The sequence below is a fragment of the Gymnogyps californianus genome, chromosome 20, assembly GCF_018139145.2.
Source record: "Gymnogyps californianus isolate 813 chromosome 20, ASM1813914v2, whole genome shotgun sequence".
Taxonomy (NCBI): domain Eukaryota; kingdom Metazoa; phylum Chordata; class Aves; order Accipitriformes; family Cathartidae; genus Gymnogyps; species Gymnogyps californianus.
Window position 1 is genome coordinate 6,540,375 of NC_059490.1, and position 19,721 is coordinate 6,560,095.

The 19,721-nt window shown below is 39.7% G+C and overlaps 1 protein-coding gene across 4 annotated transcripts; it reads left to right on the forward strand.

The window, feature by feature from the left end:
- The first annotated feature begins 968 nt into the window (after window positions 1-968).
- CRK (CRK proto-oncogene, adaptor protein) lies at window positions 969-18,914 on the forward strand. 4 transcript variants are annotated; one of them, XR_007767545.1, is made up of 4 exons: window positions 969-1,212; window positions 9,150-9,685; window positions 12,583-12,748; window positions 15,550-15,599. XR_007767545.1 is itself a non-coding variant. In XM_050908861.1 (3 exons), the coding sequence occupies exons 1-3, from the start codon at window positions 969-971 to the stop codon at window positions 15,685-15,687; spliced, it is 918 nt and encodes a 305-aa protein (XP_050764818.1). In that variant the 3' UTR covers window positions 15,688-18,914. The 4 variants fall into 4 exon arrangements, 3 of the variants coding, with proteins under 3 accessions (XP_050764818.1, XP_050764819.1, XP_050764820.1); XM_050908861.1 differs by lacking the exon at window positions 12,583-12,748 and having other exon boundaries at window positions 15,550-18,914; XM_050908862.1 differs by lacking the exon at window positions 12,583-12,748 and having other exon boundaries at window positions 969-1,197; window positions 15,550-18,914.
- The last annotated feature ends 807 nt before the right edge of the window (window positions 18,915-19,721 follow it).

Sequence of the window (19,721 nt, forward strand, 5' to 3'; positions counted from 1 at the left end):
CTTACAGACATCACTCTTAATTTGTGCATGCACACACACACACATTCCTCTGTGACACTGGCAGAACTTAAGCTCTTCCCTGTCTGCAGGGTCCTGCAGTAACACAGTCGGTGAACTGCCCTGCATAAAAATAAACTTTTTCTTTTGCAGGGCTATTTTTAACCCAGAACAGCTCATTGGCCCAATTCAGCAAGTAGTCCCATGAAAACAGCTGTGCTGGCACAACCATGGGGTGGGAATGCGCAGCTGGCAGGGAAGATGAGGGCAGGAACTGCTGGTACAGCTCTGGAGGAAAAAGCACAGTGAGCTGCACCCTTGACGTGCAGACAAGCCTGGCTTCACACAAACTACCACAGCGAGCTGCAGAAGCTGGGAAGCCATCGGGGAATTGGGACACTCAGGGGACTACCCTGCAGCCCTCCTAACGGGATGTACCAACTGCAGAGACAAGTCCTGGCCGCCCTCCTGGGGCAAGGGCCGAGCTACACCGGCGTCCCGGACCCTCCTCCCGCCGGCCCGTGACAGAGAAGCCGATATGAGAGCACCGGCAAGGCGTGAGGAGAGACCAGCCCTGGAGACGGTCGCTGCTGCTCCCAGATACCCCGAGTAGACCTCGCCGGTACCTACACAGCAAACAAAAACACCCCACAGCTCCACCGCTCCCCTCAGCGCCGCGTTCCCGCCTCCCCCTTGAGCCCGCTCTGCGCGCGCACCCGCCCACTCCCTCACAGCGCATGCGCAGCGCGCCAACCACCACACACGCCCCCTCCCCCTCCCGCCTTCGGGCCGCGCGGGGAGATGACGCCGCGCCTTCCCCGCGTCTCCCGCGTGCGGTCACATCCGGTAGGTGAGGTCAGGGCAGGGGCCGCCATTTTGGGTGGCAGGGCTGGGCGCGGAGCGGGGCACCGCGGGCGGCGGCAGCCCGCGGTGGGGAGGGAGCGAGTGCGGCCTGCGGGCGGGCGGCCCCCATGGCCGGGCAGTTCGACTCCGAGGACCGGGCGAGCTGGTACTGGGGGCGGCTGAGCCGGGCCGAGGCGGTGTCGCTGCTGCAGGGGCAGCGCCATGGGACCTTCCTGGTGCGCGACTCGGGCACCATCCCCGGCGACTTCGTGCTCTCGGTGTCCGAGAGCTCCCGCGTCTCGCACTACATCGTCAACAGCCTGGGGCCGGCGGGAGGCCGGCGGGCCGGCGGCGAGGGCCCTGGGGCCCCGGGTGAGTGACCCCCAGGGCTGGTGGTGCCCCCCAGCCCCCTGCCGCCGCGGGGAGGGTAACTGGGGCAGCCGAGCCCCGGTGTGCGCCTCCCCACGGGCGGCTCCACTCTCCTCCCGGGCGGTGTTTCGACTCGTGAAGCTCTTTGTAGTGGAATTAAGTCGTGTTTTGCAGCTGGGGCTACTGACCGAGCTGAGCCGTCTGTCTGCACCTGCCTTCCAACGACCTAGTATCATAGTTAAACATACACTGGAGTTGAGCGCTTGTTGCAGCCCTCCTGAAAGATCCTACAGCTGTAGCCCTCGCACGTTCTTTTGTTTTCATAAACCAGTTAACCATAGTTAATAGATTTTGCATGTCATCTCAGCCGGGGGATGGTTCTGTGGAAGTGTCATCTAAAAGTCTGAATTCTGACAAGATAGTTTTGCATTAGAAGGCAGACTGTGAAGCTAAATTTCAAGTCAAGACTCAAAGTATTATGTGGGTAGTTTAAGTAGTGAGAACTCTTCAGGAATGTAAAGGCAATTGTTCCTTTAAATCAGATGTGAAGTTCAATTTTTTTTCCACTGTGTGTTGAAAGGGAAGGTTTGATATTATTCCTCATCAGCCTGATATCTAATATGAAAACAATGTGATTAAGCGTAACGCTTATAGAGCAGAAGATACTGATTGTGTCAGAGGGAAAACCGTAAAAACACATCGCAGTACATGAGAAGCAGCATTTCTGCAAGTACAAGTGTAACTAAGTGAACAAGAACCCCCAGCAATGCACTGTCCTTGGATGTGTAAGAATGTGTAATACAAAGGCAGCAGTATCCATGCTGGGGACATTACTGAAGTTGGTAGCGGAACTGCTCAAGTTTGGATATTAATGCTTGCAAAATGATGTGAGTGTATTGCTAGCATCTCAGAAAGGAACCACTACCTAATTTTGAAGTGTAGTAAACCTATGTAACAAGAGATTTGGTGAACTTATCTGGCAGAAAGTAAACAGTATATGAATTGCTACAGAGACAGTCTCTTTCTGATGTAGATCTATGGTTGGAATAAGAGACCTATATTGGGAAGATGCAACAATACTTGTTATGGAAAGGATTTTTCAGTCTCTGCACAGACTGTAGCTGACTAAGAAGGAGATAATCTAAGAAAAAACAAAACTGTTGCCAGTAAATTTGCACTGTTATACAGTAATTTCCCCTGCTCAGGGGAACATTTCAAATTGGCAAATTTGGGAAAGCCTGAAGTCATCGTGTTTATCCCAGGAACCTACTACAGCTGCGAAGCGCGCTCAAGTCACAAAAAGCTCCACAAGGTAGAAGTTAAAGGTGGCTGAATTCAGCTGGAAGTAAAGTGGAAGTCATTACTGCTGTGGGTAGTAAAATGGTTTGCCACAAAATGTGGTGGATTCCCCATTGCTTCATGTCTGTGAAGACAGAGGTTTATTGCCATAGGTTTGTGGAGGCTTGGTGGGTGAATCGTTGAAATGCATGACTGGTGTTACGTAGAGCAGAACAAGGCACCAGGATGGTTTGTTGTGGAATCCAGCCTAATAGGATTTTAAAGACAGTGGTGATGAAAAACACTGGAGTATGTATGCCTGTCACTTCTGGGCAGTTGTCTTCTGGAGAGCAGCTCACCTCTGGAAAAACTGTTTTTCATGTTATTGTGGTATCACTTTAGTACATAGCCATCCTAACTTTTTTATTGTGTTACATTCTTAAGCTCAGTAATGTTTTGTGGCATTCCATGGGCTCGCTTATATTATGGGTGTTAAAATATTCTGGAGTTCTGGTGTTCTTTTTAAAAATCACTAAATTCCGCTTAGGTAATTCTCTTCCATTTTAAATGTTTATTTGTTTTAGAAAAGTAGCTGCTATTGTAGCTGTGTAGGCTGTTGGCACAGTAGGCTTAATATATGTTAAAAAGTATAATTATGTTTTGATTGGTCTCTTTTTTTTTTTTCTCCTCCCCCTCCCCCCCCAATGTTATGAGGGCGGTGATGCATCACTCCTACACCACAGATACCCCTATGCTGAGATTTTAGTAGTTTTAAATAAATCATGCCTCCGTGCTGATATTGTTCTCTTTTCACACTCAAACCAAAGCATGTGCAGGGATGTGTGTATATTAAATTACACTTAAAATGTAATTAAGGTTTTCTTTCAGAAAAAAGTAAGTGGGGGGATGTTCTGCAGTGGGAGGGAGATGGAAACATTGGTAGAAGATTGAAGATGGTTTCATGTTTGGATAGGGAGACTAATGCAGTAAAATGAGGTAAATGCGAATTGTCATGCTTATTTATTATGGTCAGGCTAAAACGTTAGGAAGAACAACTTTACTATATTAATTGTATAGTATAGGGGTTTTTTAGCAATTGATTGTTTGGCAAATGCACACTTCTCACTGGGAAATCTGAATATGCCAGGTCAGGTTCTTAGGTTGATTTTTGTTAGTCTCAGTAAGTGTGTGTGCAGTTCATGACTGCTTCAACACTGCTGTGTTGATTCAGGGGATACCTGGAACCTAGCTTCAATACAGAATGAATGAGATGAGGAGCTTTGGCTTCCCTAATATAAAAAGCCATAGTGTCACGAAAATGTGATACTTTCTTCCATTTCTAAAGTATAAAATAAACTTGCTAACTTTTTGTTAAATTCACCTGTTGCCTGATATGCTGCAGTTTCTAACTTCTTGCAGGTGATTTTTCAGCATAAGGAAAAAAGAATTTAACAGAACTTCTCAAAATAGCTATGTCTTCCTGAAATCTTTTAACGCTGTTAAAAGAAAATAGGATAAGTCACTGAATTATGGGAAAGAAAAACACTCTGTTTCCAGTGGAGATGGAGATTAACTGAATCGGAATTAGGGTATCATTTGTGATGAAATATCACAGTCACGGGCTAAAGAAATCCCAAACAAGACAAAGTACTCCATGCAGGCATTAGCATGGTAATGGACAATAGAGGAAATATTTAAATACATCATATGTTTGCAATTTGACATATGAGTCCCGGGTAAAAATGTATGATATGCACTAAACCAAAATGCCTAAAATATCTAAAGAAAGAGATGCTTTCTATTGAAAGTACAAGGTAATAAAGCCAAAACCCTTATAGTGTTGTAACATTTGTCTCTCTAAAGTAGGAAGGTATGACATATAGTGTAGAAGGTGATGTTTTCACTAAGTATGCATTTTAAGAACATGCTGCTTAACTTACACTCCTAAATCACTTCCATTGTGATTTTAAAAAATTCAGACTGTACTTCCTGGAATCGTATAATGTTTACATAATGATATCCATACTCAGCTCTATAGGAAATGGTTTTAGATACGTGTGAGCAGTATGACTCTGAGACTTGGGGTTTTGGGTTTTTTTTGTGGGTTTTGTGGGGTTTTTTTGTTTGGTTGGTTTTGCTTTTTGCTGTATTAAGGTCTTAAAATGCAAACTGTTGGAAGCTTGGAAAGTGTATGCCTTGGACATCTACTTTTCTCTCATCCTCTGATTATCTGCAGAAATGACAATATGTAACTTACGTAAGAATATTCTCCTGATGTGCTTAGAGCTCTTCTCAGGAGCCAGTGAGTGGGGTTTTACTGGTTTTGTAGAGCGTTCATGGGTACTTACTTGTTTTGCTCAGGCGTGAGCGCGGAGGTGCTTAAGAACAAGGAAAAAAGGTGCCCATAAGGCAGTGGGGGAAACACGCAGGCTGGAATGTGATGCCTTCATAGCAGAGTTCCCATACGCTCTGGGAGGAAACTGGCTTACATCACTGTGATGTCTTACTTTGAAATGAGAGCCTTGTGTCTCAGTACCCTGCATGATAAGAACAGCTTTTCTTGCCCAAAATATGCATTATAAGTTGAGGAGAGAGGAGGGGCACCCTTACACACTAGATCTAGAAACAAAAATGAAAACCTATATTTCTGTGAGGTCTTCCCTGCGCTGAAAAGGAAAGCTTACCAAAGCTTAGGAATAAAGAGAAAATTGCCTAGTGGCACTAACACAATTGGAGTGAGGAGAAAAATGTAAAACCCCTGAGACATTTGAGAAAGTGAGAAGTTGCTTTGTGGTTACGCCACCTGCCCGCACTCTCAAGAAGCAGAATATTAGGTGTTTTATACCTCTACTTCCCCAGTATCTGTACAATATTTAAAACATATATAAGCAATCTTTTCCAGACTCACCTGAAGCCAACACAGTGTGAAAGTGTTTTGTCAGGGGGGAATGTGTGTCATAAACAGAGAACTGACAGGGTCCAGATTTGAAACTTTCTTTAATTCTGGGACACTTTGGATTTTAACTCTTTCCTCACCTTCCTGAGAGCAGAGGTTTCGCTAGCTGTTCTGACATGCTGAAATGGATGGAATCAGGTTAAATCCTAGCACAGATGGAGCTAGGATGGAATAAGTAAGAAAGATGATACTCAGCCCTTTGTGCTTCTGATTCAAAGGAGTCATCTTACAGAGCTGAGTGGTGCTGCTGGTAGAGCTGCAAGCTGAACGGCTATTCTTCCTTCGGCTGTGCAGAGCTGGGGAGAAGGGAAGATAATTTCTAGTACTCCAGTTGTCCAACTTTAATAGGAAGTGACTAAAGTTCCTCCGGTAGCTAGATTTACCTTTACACGCCTTCTCCTCTTCCTGAGAGCCCTCAGAAGATGTGGACAATGTGCTGCTCAAACTTGTGCCTTCAAGAAAACTGTCCCAGAATCATGAAGGAAAACAGCTCTACTTCTCCAAAAAACACTTGCCTTGTTGCTGTAACTTTTTCTTATGGTAGATCTTGCCTTAATTTTTCCATTGGCCTACAGGTATGAGAAGTGTTGCAGTTCAAACAAGAAGCTGAAGAATTCCTCTGAGCCTGAAATCTCTTAATCTTTGAATTTCTTTATACCAGGGAATGACAAAACTTTGAAGCCCATAGTGAATAAAATTATTTCCCTGCTACATAAGTGAGCATCATTCAGCTCATTACCTTGTAGCTGAACAGGAGTATACACAAAAGACTTAAACTGATGGAAAGTTTACCACTTGCTTGGTAAGGTGTAGTTGTATTTTATTTCCAACCTGCGTTTTTCCAGCTGTGACTTTCCACTATTTTGTCCTTTTTATGCCTATTTTAGCTGAATTTAGAAGTTTTCTATTTAAACTGTCCAGACAGTGACCAGGTTGCTGCCTTTGTATTCTTTGGTAATTAATTTGGATTAAGCTTGTAGATTTCTTGTTGCAAAGGGGTTTTCCAGACCTCAGATTTTTGTATCTGCTTTATGGTTTGGTTTTTTTTAAACAAAAGCATCAGAAGTGCGTGTGGTATTCTGGGAGTGTTCTCTTTGTGAAGATAATGTGTCTCCTTTCTGCTGCCTATCTGTTTGTCCCTTCAAGGATTGCATTGATCTTTCAGATCCTAGAATGTGTTTGGAGGGTCTGTGTTCTCTCACTCTTCTTCAATTGTGCAAAATGTCTTTTAGAATATGATTTTTCCAGGATACAGTACACTGATTTCAGTCACTCCTTCCCCAGACATAAGGTTCCAGTGGACTTTCCTCTTAGAGTCCAACTTTGGTTTTATTCAGGTACATTTGGCAGCTATTTCAGGCTGTTATACATTAATTCAAGAGGGTGAACCTGTTCAAAAGAAAAAAGACAAAAAAAAAAAAGACACCCCAAAAAACCTTGTTCATCCTAGTGATGATTTTGGTGCTGACAAGGCTGATGAATGTTACTGATGAACTGCTCATTTCCTATGAGTTTTAAGATTTTTCTGTGTACTCTTACTTTGCTGGAGACAGAGATCTCAGGCTCCTGACTGAGTCAGTTTGGAGCAGGTTTTAGAGGTGTAAATTAGTGTTTCAGGCTTTAGATTTCTGTCACGTGAAATAAGTTCCATGTCAGTGAACTTAACTGAGATTCCGTCTTCTCCATATGACTTCAAAGATCTTTGCTGCCCTGGCCCTCTTAAAGTTTCTATGACTTCTTCTTTTGACCTAAGTGTCTACATAAGCCTTGATCCTTAAAGCTTCACATCTAAAATGGTAGCAGATACATGCTCATGTTTCTGTCACCAGGTTTGTCTGAAACTTGATGTCTCTACCAGTTGTTACAAAGCATGGTTTCCCACTTCCAATGCCAGCGGAAGTGCAGCATTCCCAGATCATATTATATGCTTATGTAGTGAACTTAAGCTGTTTTGAAGTGGTGTAGGGATGCTGCCTGTCCAGCCAGAAGTCATCTGTGAGACCACAGAGCTAAGAACTGCCACTGAGATGAAATTCCAGAGTTCTTGCTAAGTCTAGAGCTGTAAGTTACATCTCACCAGCAAAAGTTGAGAGGGTTTTGCATCTTTCCAGCATTACACTTTGGGAGGATAAGGTGGAATCTTACTTGTCTTTCCATGCCGGGTTCATATTTCTTACTGATATTTACATTAGCTTCCTTATCTCTTGGTGATGCCAGTTTGTGTTTTGTTTTTTGTAATTTTTTTGAGCGTATTGCTTTTGGGTTTTGGCTCATTTTATTTGTGCTCATTTCTTTTGAAAGTCTTTCAGGGCTGTTAATGCATGCAAATGTGCATTTTCTGATGACTTAGTTCTGCTTCTTTGAATTTCCTGTAACCAGCTTCACTAATGTTTATGTTCCTTCAGGATACTTCAAAACTTATTTATTGGGTGTTTGTCTATGTTGATGTTATTGAATCTGCCCTTTTCTCTATTAGAACCCCTTTTTGCTCTCTTGAAAGAACTTCTTGTAATGTTAGCTTTCCATGCTGACAGTGCTACTTTGAAGGGGGTTTTGGATCAGTGACAGCTTGAAGAATTCTGCTAGCTTTGTACTCGAGAGAGCTAAGTCTTGGAACTGTTAGATATTCCCTGCAGAGAAACAGACTTGCAAAGTAAGCATCTCTTTCTTGCTAAAAGAGTTACTCATTAAAGCATAAATCTTTTCCTTTCTACTACCCTCCCCCAGCCTTCCACAATTCTTCCCATAACTGATTACACAGTGTATGGTGCATGGTGGAAATAGAACATCATGCGTGTGTTTTTCCCCAGCTGAGCCTGAAGAACATAAAACGGAAAAAAAGTGCAGCACAGATTGAAAACTGGAATGGGTATCTGCACTTTGATACTTCTAATGCCTTGAATATGAACATCATCTGTATTTTAATGTATTTGATGTTCAGATTTATAGCTTAGGCTCCCTCTGACAAATATGGCAAAGAAACTACAAGACTTGAGATTAAAAGACTGAATTATACCCGTTATGAAAACATGTTGTTGCTTTGCATTGCGTAAAATATACATAATTTTCTCTAATGGTACCTTTTATCAAAATGAAAAATAACTTCATTTGCTCATTTGCATAAATTGTTTGCTTCTTAGCTAAGCAGTTGTCTGTAGTGTCCATGCCTTTAATCCAAGATACATTATAACAGGTAAATAACCATAATTGCAGCGTTGTCTTTTTGAAATAACTTTGAACTGCAAAAGAGAGTTAAAAGAAAAAATCACTTCCTTGAAATTGTACCAAAATTTCATTTGCTTCGTAGATTTAGAGTATAAAACAGGAAAAGGGGAATTGTCTGTTACTGAAAATTGTATGGGCTCCTGAGAAACTCGGATGTACTGAACATTTTTATCTGTTGGGTCCGTATAACATTCAAGGAAACAAGATATTTTTATCCTAATTCGGGAAGTTTGGCAGTGCCAAACAACTTCTTTTTTCCTTCTTTGACAAAATCTTTCAAAATAAAACTCTATCCTCACGATTATGATAGTACTGTCTTTGATTAGAAATACACAGAAGAGCCAAATAAGATGAATGTTGATCTAAAGATGACCAAATTCAATATGAAATTACTTATCTGTAAATGTATTTGTCTTCTCATGTTTAATTTACAGTTTTAACTGTTGTATGCTCTCTTTGATATATTGCCTTCTTCTTTCAGGGTTGAATCCCACCAGATTTCGAATAGGTGACCAAGAGTTTGATTCTTTGCCATCTTTACTGGAATTCTACAAAATACACTATTTGGACACTACAACCTTGATAGAACCAGTTTCCCGATCCAGGCAGAATAGTGGCGTTATCCTCAGGCAGGAGGAAGCTGAATATGTGCGAGCTCTCTTTGACTTTAATGGAAACGATGAAGAAGATCTTCCATTTAAGAAAGGAGACATACTGAGAATCCGGGATAAACCTGAAGAGCAATGGTGGAATGCAGAAGACAGCGAAGGAAAGAGGGGAATGATACCTGTTCCTTACGTCGAGAAGTATAGACCTTCCTCTGCTTCAGTATCTACTCTGATTGGAGGTAACCAGGATAGTTCCCACCCACAACCACTGGGTGGGCCGGAGCCAGGGCCCTATGCCCAGCCCAGCATCAACACTCCGCTCCCTAACCTTCAGAATGGCCCTATTTATGCCCGGGTTATCCAGAAGCGAGTCCCTAATGCCTACGACAAGACAGCCTTGGCTTTGGAGGTACATAATGGGCAAAATTTAGAAAGAAGAGATCTGTTCAAGGGATTTCCCTTTCACTCACGTTATAGTTTTGTAGGAATAAGAAAGGGAAAAGCATTTTAATACTCGTTTTACGTCGTGATTAATAAGTTATGGATAAAGGCTTTTTTTTTTAATTGAGTAAGTGACTAGAGTCACTTGTAGACTAGAGTTTGATTATTATAGCATGTTTAGGTTACTGAACCAGTATCATGTCTTTTGTCAAACATCACTAACATAAGTGTTTCCCCATCCATGTTTTCACTTCTGAAGTCTTTATTTTAGGGGGGAGGGAGAGGGAGCGGTTCATCAGTTGTGTGTCTGAACCTGTGTTCACTGTTGCTTGCCTCAGCCCAATCTTTAAAAGGTGTCCTGGGTTGTTTGGGTTTTTTTTTCCCCCAATCTGTCAGCAGTTTAAAAGCAATCAGTGGAAACATTGATAGTCACTTTAAAATTACACAGAGTGAGATGATGATGATCACACATAGGGTTTTATTGTAACATCTTGACCTCAAGCAGATGACTTTGGTTTTTAGTTTATGAAGCAGGAATGTACATTACAATTCATTAGGGAGGTCTCATGTAAAGCAGTGATTGATGGAGTATGATTTGTAATAAAGCAGTGAGTTTCCCTAAGGTGGATTCACTTCCTGATATGATCAAATACTTGTACATGCCCTTTTTGATCTTTTTTCCTCTTAAAAAGGAGACTAGAGTGCTCTATCTGTAAACATCAGATAGTTATCCCCCAAGTTACATTTGAGGAAATTGAGACTAAGGTATTTTCAGTGGCAGACCTTTGCCTTAGGATGATATGTAAATTGTATCCTTTAATCTAGGCTTTCTTTGAGCTAAAGGCTCTGGAATTTCCTGATACCTAATTGACTTCCTGTTTATATAACATTTTAAGTACTTGGGAAAAAACAGTTTCTGTGCTGAGTCAGAGCATCTCCTCTTCACTCTCAAATACTTCGTTTAATCGTGCATAGCACAAAAGGCACTTCAGTACTTCAGTGATGTGGCAACTATAGATAGGTATGTGTCTTTAGTACAGAATTGGCAAATGCAGATCTGATAATTGATGTACAACCTGGGAGATGTGAAATTTTTCCCTGTTGTAGGCAAAAATTTGTACAGAGAAGCAATGTAAATACACTCTTGAGTTACTACACGTTCCGTTATATTTCTGAATCAAAGGAGAGCCAGGATGCAGAACATAAATTAGGTTGAGAAGCATGTATAGAAATTTATGCCAGCTCACCAGAGTTTGGGGAAACATGCAAAGATTTTAGCCTTCAGACTTGCATACAGCCTAAAATGCTGTCTCTTTCCCTCTTTTTCTCACTCTCTCCACCCAGCCACCTCCTGGAGCTTGGAAATATTCCTGAATGTCATTGTGGACTGTTGCAATTACCAGATGTTACATTTTCTTTGAGCCACTGGATATTATGTTGTGGCATATTTATCAAAACCTTTTGGTTTGCCTTTTGGATTTTGTTTTTAAGCTTTTATTTATTAGTGTGCTACTAGTGTTCTCTTAAGCTTAACTTTACTTTTTATTTCACTTAAAGCAGAACCCCACAACAGTGCCCAACTCACAGTTTGGTAGCACGGAGTGAAAGAGAGAGAGTGAGAAAGTACTGATAATCCAGGCCATCATAAGCAACATTGAGTGAAAGCAAAATCCTTTACACGCTGAAGAACAGCTTGTGAGTGCCATGGCTGATCTTATGTTAGTTCAATTCTCTTCGCTAAAACTCACATGATCTGTCAAGTATGTTTGTGCTTTAGAAAGTGTAGTTTCATGGAGAATCTCTCTCTCTTCTGAGCTAGCTTGCACCACTAGTGTCTTTTACTAACTTATGATAACAGGCTAGATAGCTGAAGTGTTTGGCAGGGGGGAACTGAGAAGTGTGTAGGCTCAGCTCGTCTGTGTGAGGATGTAATTAAGATTTATAGTGTCTTTCTACCTTTAGATTAGAACAATGGCCTTTGTAGGCCTTGTAAACTTATTTAAATGCTTACTAGTTGACGTGTTGAACCTCTTGGTTAGGATGATGTATTCCTGTCCTGCTACAGCTCTACATTTAAGAAATGCAATAATAGTGACGGTTCTTTATTCTGTATATAATATTGGGAAATTTTAGTTTTAAAATGTGAGCCATTTATCACTGCTTCTAGTGGGCCTTCCTAGCTTCTTTGCAGCTCTTACCATTTTGAATCACAATGTTACTGAGTTGCTTTCAATGTCTGTACAGAAAAAAAATAGCAATATGCACTTCACTTTCTGCAAGTTTTTCTTCATCCTGTCTATCAAAGTACAGTTTCTTGTTGTCTCCTTTTTTCACATTCCCTTTCACTTCATGGTGTTCCTTCTCTGTTTATTTAGAGATCTCTTTCTTAGATAACTTAGTAGAAAGCATTATGTAAATCCTATCAGTCCATTTTTGCCCAGACCTCTTAAAAACTATAAATATAGAAAGTGGGATTCTTTCCAAATGAAAACTTTTATCCTTAAATCTGGCAATATTCACGGGTGGGGGTGGATCCCACTGTTTCTCTTAGGAAAATAGATTCTTAACATCAAACATTTTTACAGACTGCAAACAGGATATCTGTACTGTTCTATTATTTTAAAACTGACATGGTTTTGAAGAGCTCAAAGAAGGAGGATCAGAGCAAATGATGTTCTAATAAAGGCTGTGCTGTATTACGGAAAAAAGATTCAGCAGAAGATAACTTTTATTTTGCTTGTAACTTGGACCTATTCAAGGAGTTGTCAGTCTATATTAATTAAGAGAAGGGAGAGGAGAAAAAGGGAAGATCTATGTGGTGAATGAATCTGAGATCGATCGATTTATTTTTTTTCTTTGTAACAGTAGCAGAACTCTGCCATCTTGACCTTACCAAAGAGGAGTACTTGGAATAAAACCACAGCATACAGAAGTCTTCACATGAACCTTCATTTTTGCTTTGAAGCATATGGGATATATTTAGTTTTAAAACTTCTGATGAAGACTGAGACAAATCTGGCTTTATAGCAGGGTACAGTGTTGTTCTTGAGGTGCTGTGTTTGGTGGGATGATGCACAATAGACTAATGATACCATAAGTCAACGTTAAAAGGGAGGAGAATTCAGAGAGAACATCCACTTCTAGTCTAAATGTTTTAAAATTCCAGCACTTGTAATAATGAGTATTGTCTTCAGGAGAGTATTTGAACTATGGATTAATATGCAGAGTTTCAAAGCAGATCTAGAAAGATCTATAAGTTAAGGAACTAATGGAGCCATTTTATTAAGCTAGCATTTGTGAAATGACCCATGCTTACTTCAAGTCAGTCCTGCTTTGATAGGTGTAAAGATATATATATATATAAAAATGAAATGAGAAGATAGACGTATAGATAAATGAAATGTGAATGAAATATTGTATCAGAAAGAGAGAGTGGTTGCTAAATGAAATTACCGTAATGGTAAAAAAGGAGTGTTTAAGCTCAGAGGTCTTTCCTCTTTCAACAATTATTGAAATGCAGATTTGGAGTGTAGCTCCTTATAGTATGGAGAATTCATAAATGGGTGTCCCTTTGCTGCAATGACCCTGAAACACCCCTGAAAACCAAACGAACAGCTACAGGATGCTCTGGGAGTGAGGGAATGTCACAAGCATTCCATATTCTAACTCACTATCATTGCACTGTTGAACCCACCTTTTGCAGGTGAGTTTGTCATAAGGTATCCAAGATAACTCTATATGAACATAAAGTAGTGTGTGATATTCAATAAGAGCAGAGGCCAGCAGTCTAAGAAAAATATCTTACAGATAGCAAGCTTAAGTGCCACTCGTGCTTTTTCTTTCCTAGTGGGTTGGAGGTTATATACTTTTTGGTTGAAGGCTGATACGTAGATTATATCCAGGTCTGAAGCAACACTATCTAGGATAGTGTTCTTGTAATAGTTGTGATTAGGAAATAAGATTTTCTGCTTCTAGTATTGTCACATTTAATCTTATCCTTGTTAAATTGTAGCTGATGTATTGTTTTGGTCAACAGAGTATTTTTATTTGTACAACCCCCCAGTGATTATTAGCAGTAGCAAAATTATACATACTGCGTGATTAAATTCCTAAAGAGCTGAAACTAGCATTCAGTAGTTGAGGAAGGTTTCCTTTTTGCCTGTAGCAAATACATAAGAGGATTTTCTTCAAAATATGATTCATTAAAATGTCTATACTAATGACTACAGAAGGCAAAAATAAAGCTACAGCAAGAGTCCCAAGTGTGCCTCTCATTACCAGATAAGTAATCATCAGAGGTATGGGAAGCTTAATTAAATGTCCATGTAGTAGTTTGAATTTATGAACTGTTAAAAGCTGTTCTGGCAAAAGATTGCAAGTGATTAAAACCTGTGAAGTTAATGGAGATTGGTAACATCTTAAATTGTTTTCCTTGTTCTTCATTCACTGCCTGGAAAGTGAGAATAATGAGATTCTGTTTTGAATGAATTTAGAACACGGTGATGAGCATCTGTGTAAACTAGTAACTGTATATTCAGTGAATTTCTGGATGAAATGCAGTAAGGCTTGTGGCCGTGCCTTGAGAGTTCATTTACAGTATTAGTGAAAGAAAATAGAGTATATCTGTCCCAAAAGCATTCTCCATCTGTGACCTGGGAGGAATTCTGAAAACCGTTGTATGTTACTTGTAAACAAGATTATTGATAAAATTCTACACAGAGGGGTAGAAATGGGTAGACAGCTTTTCAATGTTGCATTTATTAACTCTCCAGTGACTGTCTTTACCAGGTAAATTGTGCTTTCTTAGGTTGTGTAAGTGCTACTTAAATCACCCTTCAAGATTCAACAGAGTTGGGGACTGATTAGACCTAGACTTGTGGCCCTGACTTGAACTACCTGACTGCACAGCCTTGGGAACGTGACTGCTGTGCAGTTTTCCACCTTTGTCAAAGGGAGACAATACCTTTAGAATTGGTTATGTGAATATTAGGTTGGAGATTAGAATATGAAATCTATTACTGTGCTTTTATTTAGTGTAGTACATTAGAACTGGATACTTAAAAACTAGAGCATGTTGTTTCATCGGTCCATAGTAACCATTCTTTTATTTTTCTAGCCAAACAATTTGGGTATAAGAGGGAGAGGGCATCAATTGTCTTTACTATACCCATGGAATTTATTTATATGAGAAATCCATGGTGGGTGAGACTGAAATATCACCTGGCCTTGTGTCTGGTAGTGGCTAGTTGTGGATGCTCCGAGTAAGAACAGAGCAGCCTTACGGCACTACTTCTTACTCCCCTGCATATTCTCCTAGTGTTTTATAATCTGTGGCTATAGATAGAGATATATAGCCCCCACTTATCCAGAACTTTTTCAATGCTACCTGAAAAGCACTTAGTGGAATTTCAAAATTAATTAGCTTGGAGATTAGTGTTCTCTTTGTACACCCGCAAGCCTTCCCTCCCTTAATGAGGTTGTTGATGGAGTACAAGCAGAGTGCAAGCCTCTGTCAATTCAGCAAGATGCATTTATTGTGATAGCAGCTGATGTCAAGTCCCAAGAGTGCTCTGAAAGATTGGTATTGGATTGCAGGCTCTTCAGTTTAGGTACTTCTCACCTAATCTAGGTACCTTCTTTCTCTCTATACTTTCTTCAGGAGTGAAAAACGTTGGGTGGTAGGCTGGTGTATCAAAAATGCTCAAGACTAAAACTACTTTTTATAGAAGTGTATCTGGTACACTTGGGTGATATGACACCAAAGGGGAGGGGTAGCAGCTCATCCTCCGTGTTTTTATGAATTGTAACACTTCCTTATTTCTTATCCTGCAGGTCGGTGAGCTGGTAAAGGTCACAAAGATTAACGTGAGCGGTCAGTGGGAAGGAGAGTGTAATGGCAGACGTGGTCACTTTCCATTCACACATGTCCGCCTGCTGGATCAACAGAATCCTGACGAGGACTTCAGCTGAGTGTGGCTCAACAGTTGCGCTTACAGATGGGAACAATCTCAACTTGTTTTTATTGCAGATGCCATCAAGACTATGTTCCGACAGATGTTGAAAGCGGTATTGCTTGTATAAGCATTCTGATAACCTGCAAACCCCTGGGACTGAACACCACCATTCCTTAATCAAGGGTCATGTAATTCAGGGTACGACAGTAGATAACTTGTGTGTCAAGTGGCAGAACTAGTACATGATTATAGGTTGTAATGCCTGCTTATGTCCATGTGCACAGCAGACTGGACCTTGCCAGCAGCAGCAGTTGGAGAAAGCAGTCCTGTAGATGTTACGATAATATTTATAGCTCTCTCCGGTCCTATTGCTTATGTTGCTTCTTCCTCAGGCAATGAACATCAACCTTAGACAATTCAATAGATAGAAATTTCACAACTTTATCCTGGAGCTTTCTCCATATTTTTTTTTTTTTCCATCCTGAATTCTCTGTCCTAGAAAGGCTATATAGTACTTTGCGTGGTCAGTTAACTATGCACAGTACAGACTTATGTAGAGCCCATTGGGGACAGCCTTATGATTTACAGATGCTTACCATTTTAATGGTAAATGACAGATCAAATCAACCTCGGAATTCTAGAAGTTTGTGGACACTAGATCGATTTCTTCAGTACTGTTGATGCTTCAAACATAGCAGCTGATTTTAAATTAAAATTTATATTAACACACCAATATCTCTTTTTATCCACAAATATAAGGCTTATGGAAGTGTAAACATCCATATCAGTGCTGAAAAATACGTGCGTAGCACTTTAATGCATAGCTTTAAAGCAGTGTTTGATTCACTAAATATACTAAAATATTGACACTGCTTTCCAATAAAATTAAATTATATAGGGCCAGATTAATTTTTCTAGAATTCTTCAGTACTCCTATTGTACAATACTCTTACAGTACAAATCAGTGTCGAACATGGTGAACTGACAAACCAAATATTACTTTTATTTTAAAGTTACTCGGGGGACTCTTCTGGTTTAATTCCCATCTGTAAAATATTTGATAGTGAATTCATGAGGATTTTATTTTTAATAAACTAATGGAAAATACTTGTGTGCTTCTGGATTGATTATCAAAAGGCATAATAGAGTAAATATGGCTTCCTAGCTCATAATGAAAATCAGTGCATTGAATAGGTGGTTTTATGCACTGCTTGGTTTTTGGTTTTTTTTTTTTTTAGTCTGTTCTTCTAATTATCTGGTTTTCTCTAACATAAATCAGAATGGATTCAGTAAGTTTTGTAAACTGAAATTAAACACTGAAGTAACTATCCTTTGCCTGTACCCTGGATTGTTTTCCAAGCAGAGCACTCTAGTGACCAAACTTAAGCAAACAAATTTTGTAACTTTGACTACAGTGTAATCCGTACAGAACAGTTTTTCTAAGTAGTATCAAACTGAAAATGTTATTTTGGTTGATACAAACCATGTGACTAGAATGGCTCATTGGTTGTAAATGCTGCGAGGGCTAGTTCCCACTGCAGAGGCTATTGCTGCAAGGCACCAACCCGTACAACAGAATACTGGTAACACTTTACCTCAGAACTGTGTAACATGCTGGAAATTATAATATTTCTGTTATATTTAAGTACTAGTTGTTTTACTTCAAAACTAATCCATCAGCAAGTCTGACTAATTTTCAGGTAACGGGCACTCATTAATTCTGTAGACTAACGCCAATGTACATTAATCATACTTTTCCATCACCAATCTCATAAGCACTACTGATGATTATTAGAAAACTGACAGTTGTTGACAGTGGTGTAAGAAGAATGGTAACAAAGGAATTGCAGTACTATTCTAGCTTGGATTGCTATTCTGGTTAGGGTGATATGCCAGTGATTGTGGGATCTCTTCTAGCTTAGTACAAAATTGAGGAGAAAAATTGAGAAACTAGGTTCTGTAACACATTGGTTTCTTTAAGGCTAATTTGTATTTTTCCTCTGACCTTGATATTTACTATGACTGATTTTTTTTTTTTTCCAATAGCTGCACTCTAAATAACAGACTTAATACTGAGTTTATCATTTGTCCATATATGCTTATATTTTTCTTCAGGTATTGTGAAAGAAACATAATGATCTGTGTGTTCTTAGAGTAACACAGTTTGTTCTGAAGTATTTTTTCCAATTGCAGTTAACGAAAGCCCATATGTTTGTACCTTTCCAATCAGCAATTATTTTAAGATACCAAAAGAACATTTTTTTGAAAGGAGTTGTATTATGCAAATCTTGCCTTTTTAATATGAAAGACATAAATTGAATTAACTAGCAAATACCCTGCAAACTTTGTAGATGTGTTTTTAAGACTGTATAAATTGCGAATATTTGTACACTTTGAAAGAGCAAAAAAAAGAAACTAGAGGAGTCTTAATAGCTGCTGTTGCACTAGAATCCTAAGTTCTTGTCAAGCAGTTTTTCTTAGTCAACTAATACATTAATGCAACTGTTTTCCACTATTCAGTTCTAAGCCGAAATGTGATTTTGTTTCATAGGTGATAGAAATGAGTATGTTTGCATTTGGACGAAATAGACATTTCAACTTATCAAGCTCTTAAAGGAAAATAGGTAGAACATATGTTCATGAACATGTAGATTAAATCCTTTTGTGGCCTTTGTTTATCCTCTTCTACTTGTTCCCTCCCTTCTCCCTGATGCGTGCAAAAAAATCATTGCTAAGAACGTTGGTCACAATCTTTTGTCTCTACTTGGCTGTGTTTTTGGTCTCTTGTGCATAGGCAGGTGTTAGAACTAGAATAATCATTTCTAGAAATACACCGTGAAAGCAGAATGCTCAATTACACTGTGTTCTTCTGGTGCATTTACACATTATATCACACTAAAAAGTACAACTGGCTGCTATGGTTTTTTAATATATATTTCATTTTGGTAACCCCCAGCCTTTTTACTAATATTTGACCTGGTTAAATCTTGTTAATCTGTTTGAATTGTATTTGTTAATAATGCAAATATTTCTAATCATCTTAAGAGTAAAACACTTTGGTTTTGTTAATGGTTTTGGGGAAGGATTCTAACCAAACCAGTTTGAAGAAAAATATGAACATGTGCCATTGTATTATAACACTATCCACTTTCTTGACAGTTAAAGTCTTTTTTTATTTTTTTGTAGCATGTAATGTATATGTTCATAGTACGTGAAGTAAATAAAGTATAGCCAAAACTTTGACTTGGTGTCATTCTCAATCAGCTGTCATTGGAATATTTGCATTTAATAAAAGAGCTGTGGGTATGGCCATTTTTCATTGGCCATACTCATATGAAAACAATTCAACATAACACCTGCAGAAGTAAGACAAACGAAGGTAACTAAAATAACTACTTGTTAGTTTATACTAAATTTTCCTTGCCCTTACTGGCAAGGACAGCATTTGTTTTAGTCACTCCATTACAGTGATGGCTCCTCATATTTTAGTTGACAAGTATTCAGTTGGCTGGCTGCTACAGATAACTTTCTTGGTCAATACTGTTTCATGGAGTCTTCAAGTGGGATGTTACTTGATAAATGAGTGACTTGGCCTTAATGGCCTTAAGTGTACTGAGATGCCAGCCAAGTTTTCCTGTTATGTCTCCACACAATAAAGATTATTCTATCAGCTTCAGATGGAAAAAATTAAATTTTCATAGCTAAAAGTACTGCCCCCAGCTTTGCTCCAGTGTTCATACAACTTGGCTGCAGCAGAGCTGCAATCCAAGAGTGCCTTCTAATGAGATTACCCGAGATAATTTAAGAGCTCACTGCAGCCAAAAGGAAGAGGTTCTGTATGCCTTTCCACACTGCCCTGACAGCCATGCCCTCCTGCTACTTAACCTCAGACTGGTATTTGCAGAAATTCTCTGTGAGCTAATGTAACACAGGGCTCATGCAGAAACATATTGCCCCTCCTTCCAATACTGATTTTTCGGCTGCAGTAGTGGTTGAATCAACTCAAGTAAAAGTTGACGGTGCAAGGGACAAGCAAGGATTGCATCAGCA

Bases quoted from the DNA above. Each gene is read 5' to 3' on its own strand.
- CRK (XM_050908861.1), top strand. From the start codon at position 969: ATGGCCGGGCAGTTCGACTCCGAGGACCGGGCGAGCTGGTACTGGGGG. The intron at 1,213-9,149 runs GTGAGTGACCCC...TTCTTCTTTCAG, and splicing joins CGAGGGCCCTGGGGCCCCGG to GGTTGAATCCCACCAGATTT. The intron at 9,686-15,549 runs GTACATAATGGG...CTTATCCTGCAG, and splicing joins AGACAGCCTTGGCTTTGGAG to GTCGGTGAGCTGGTAAAGGT.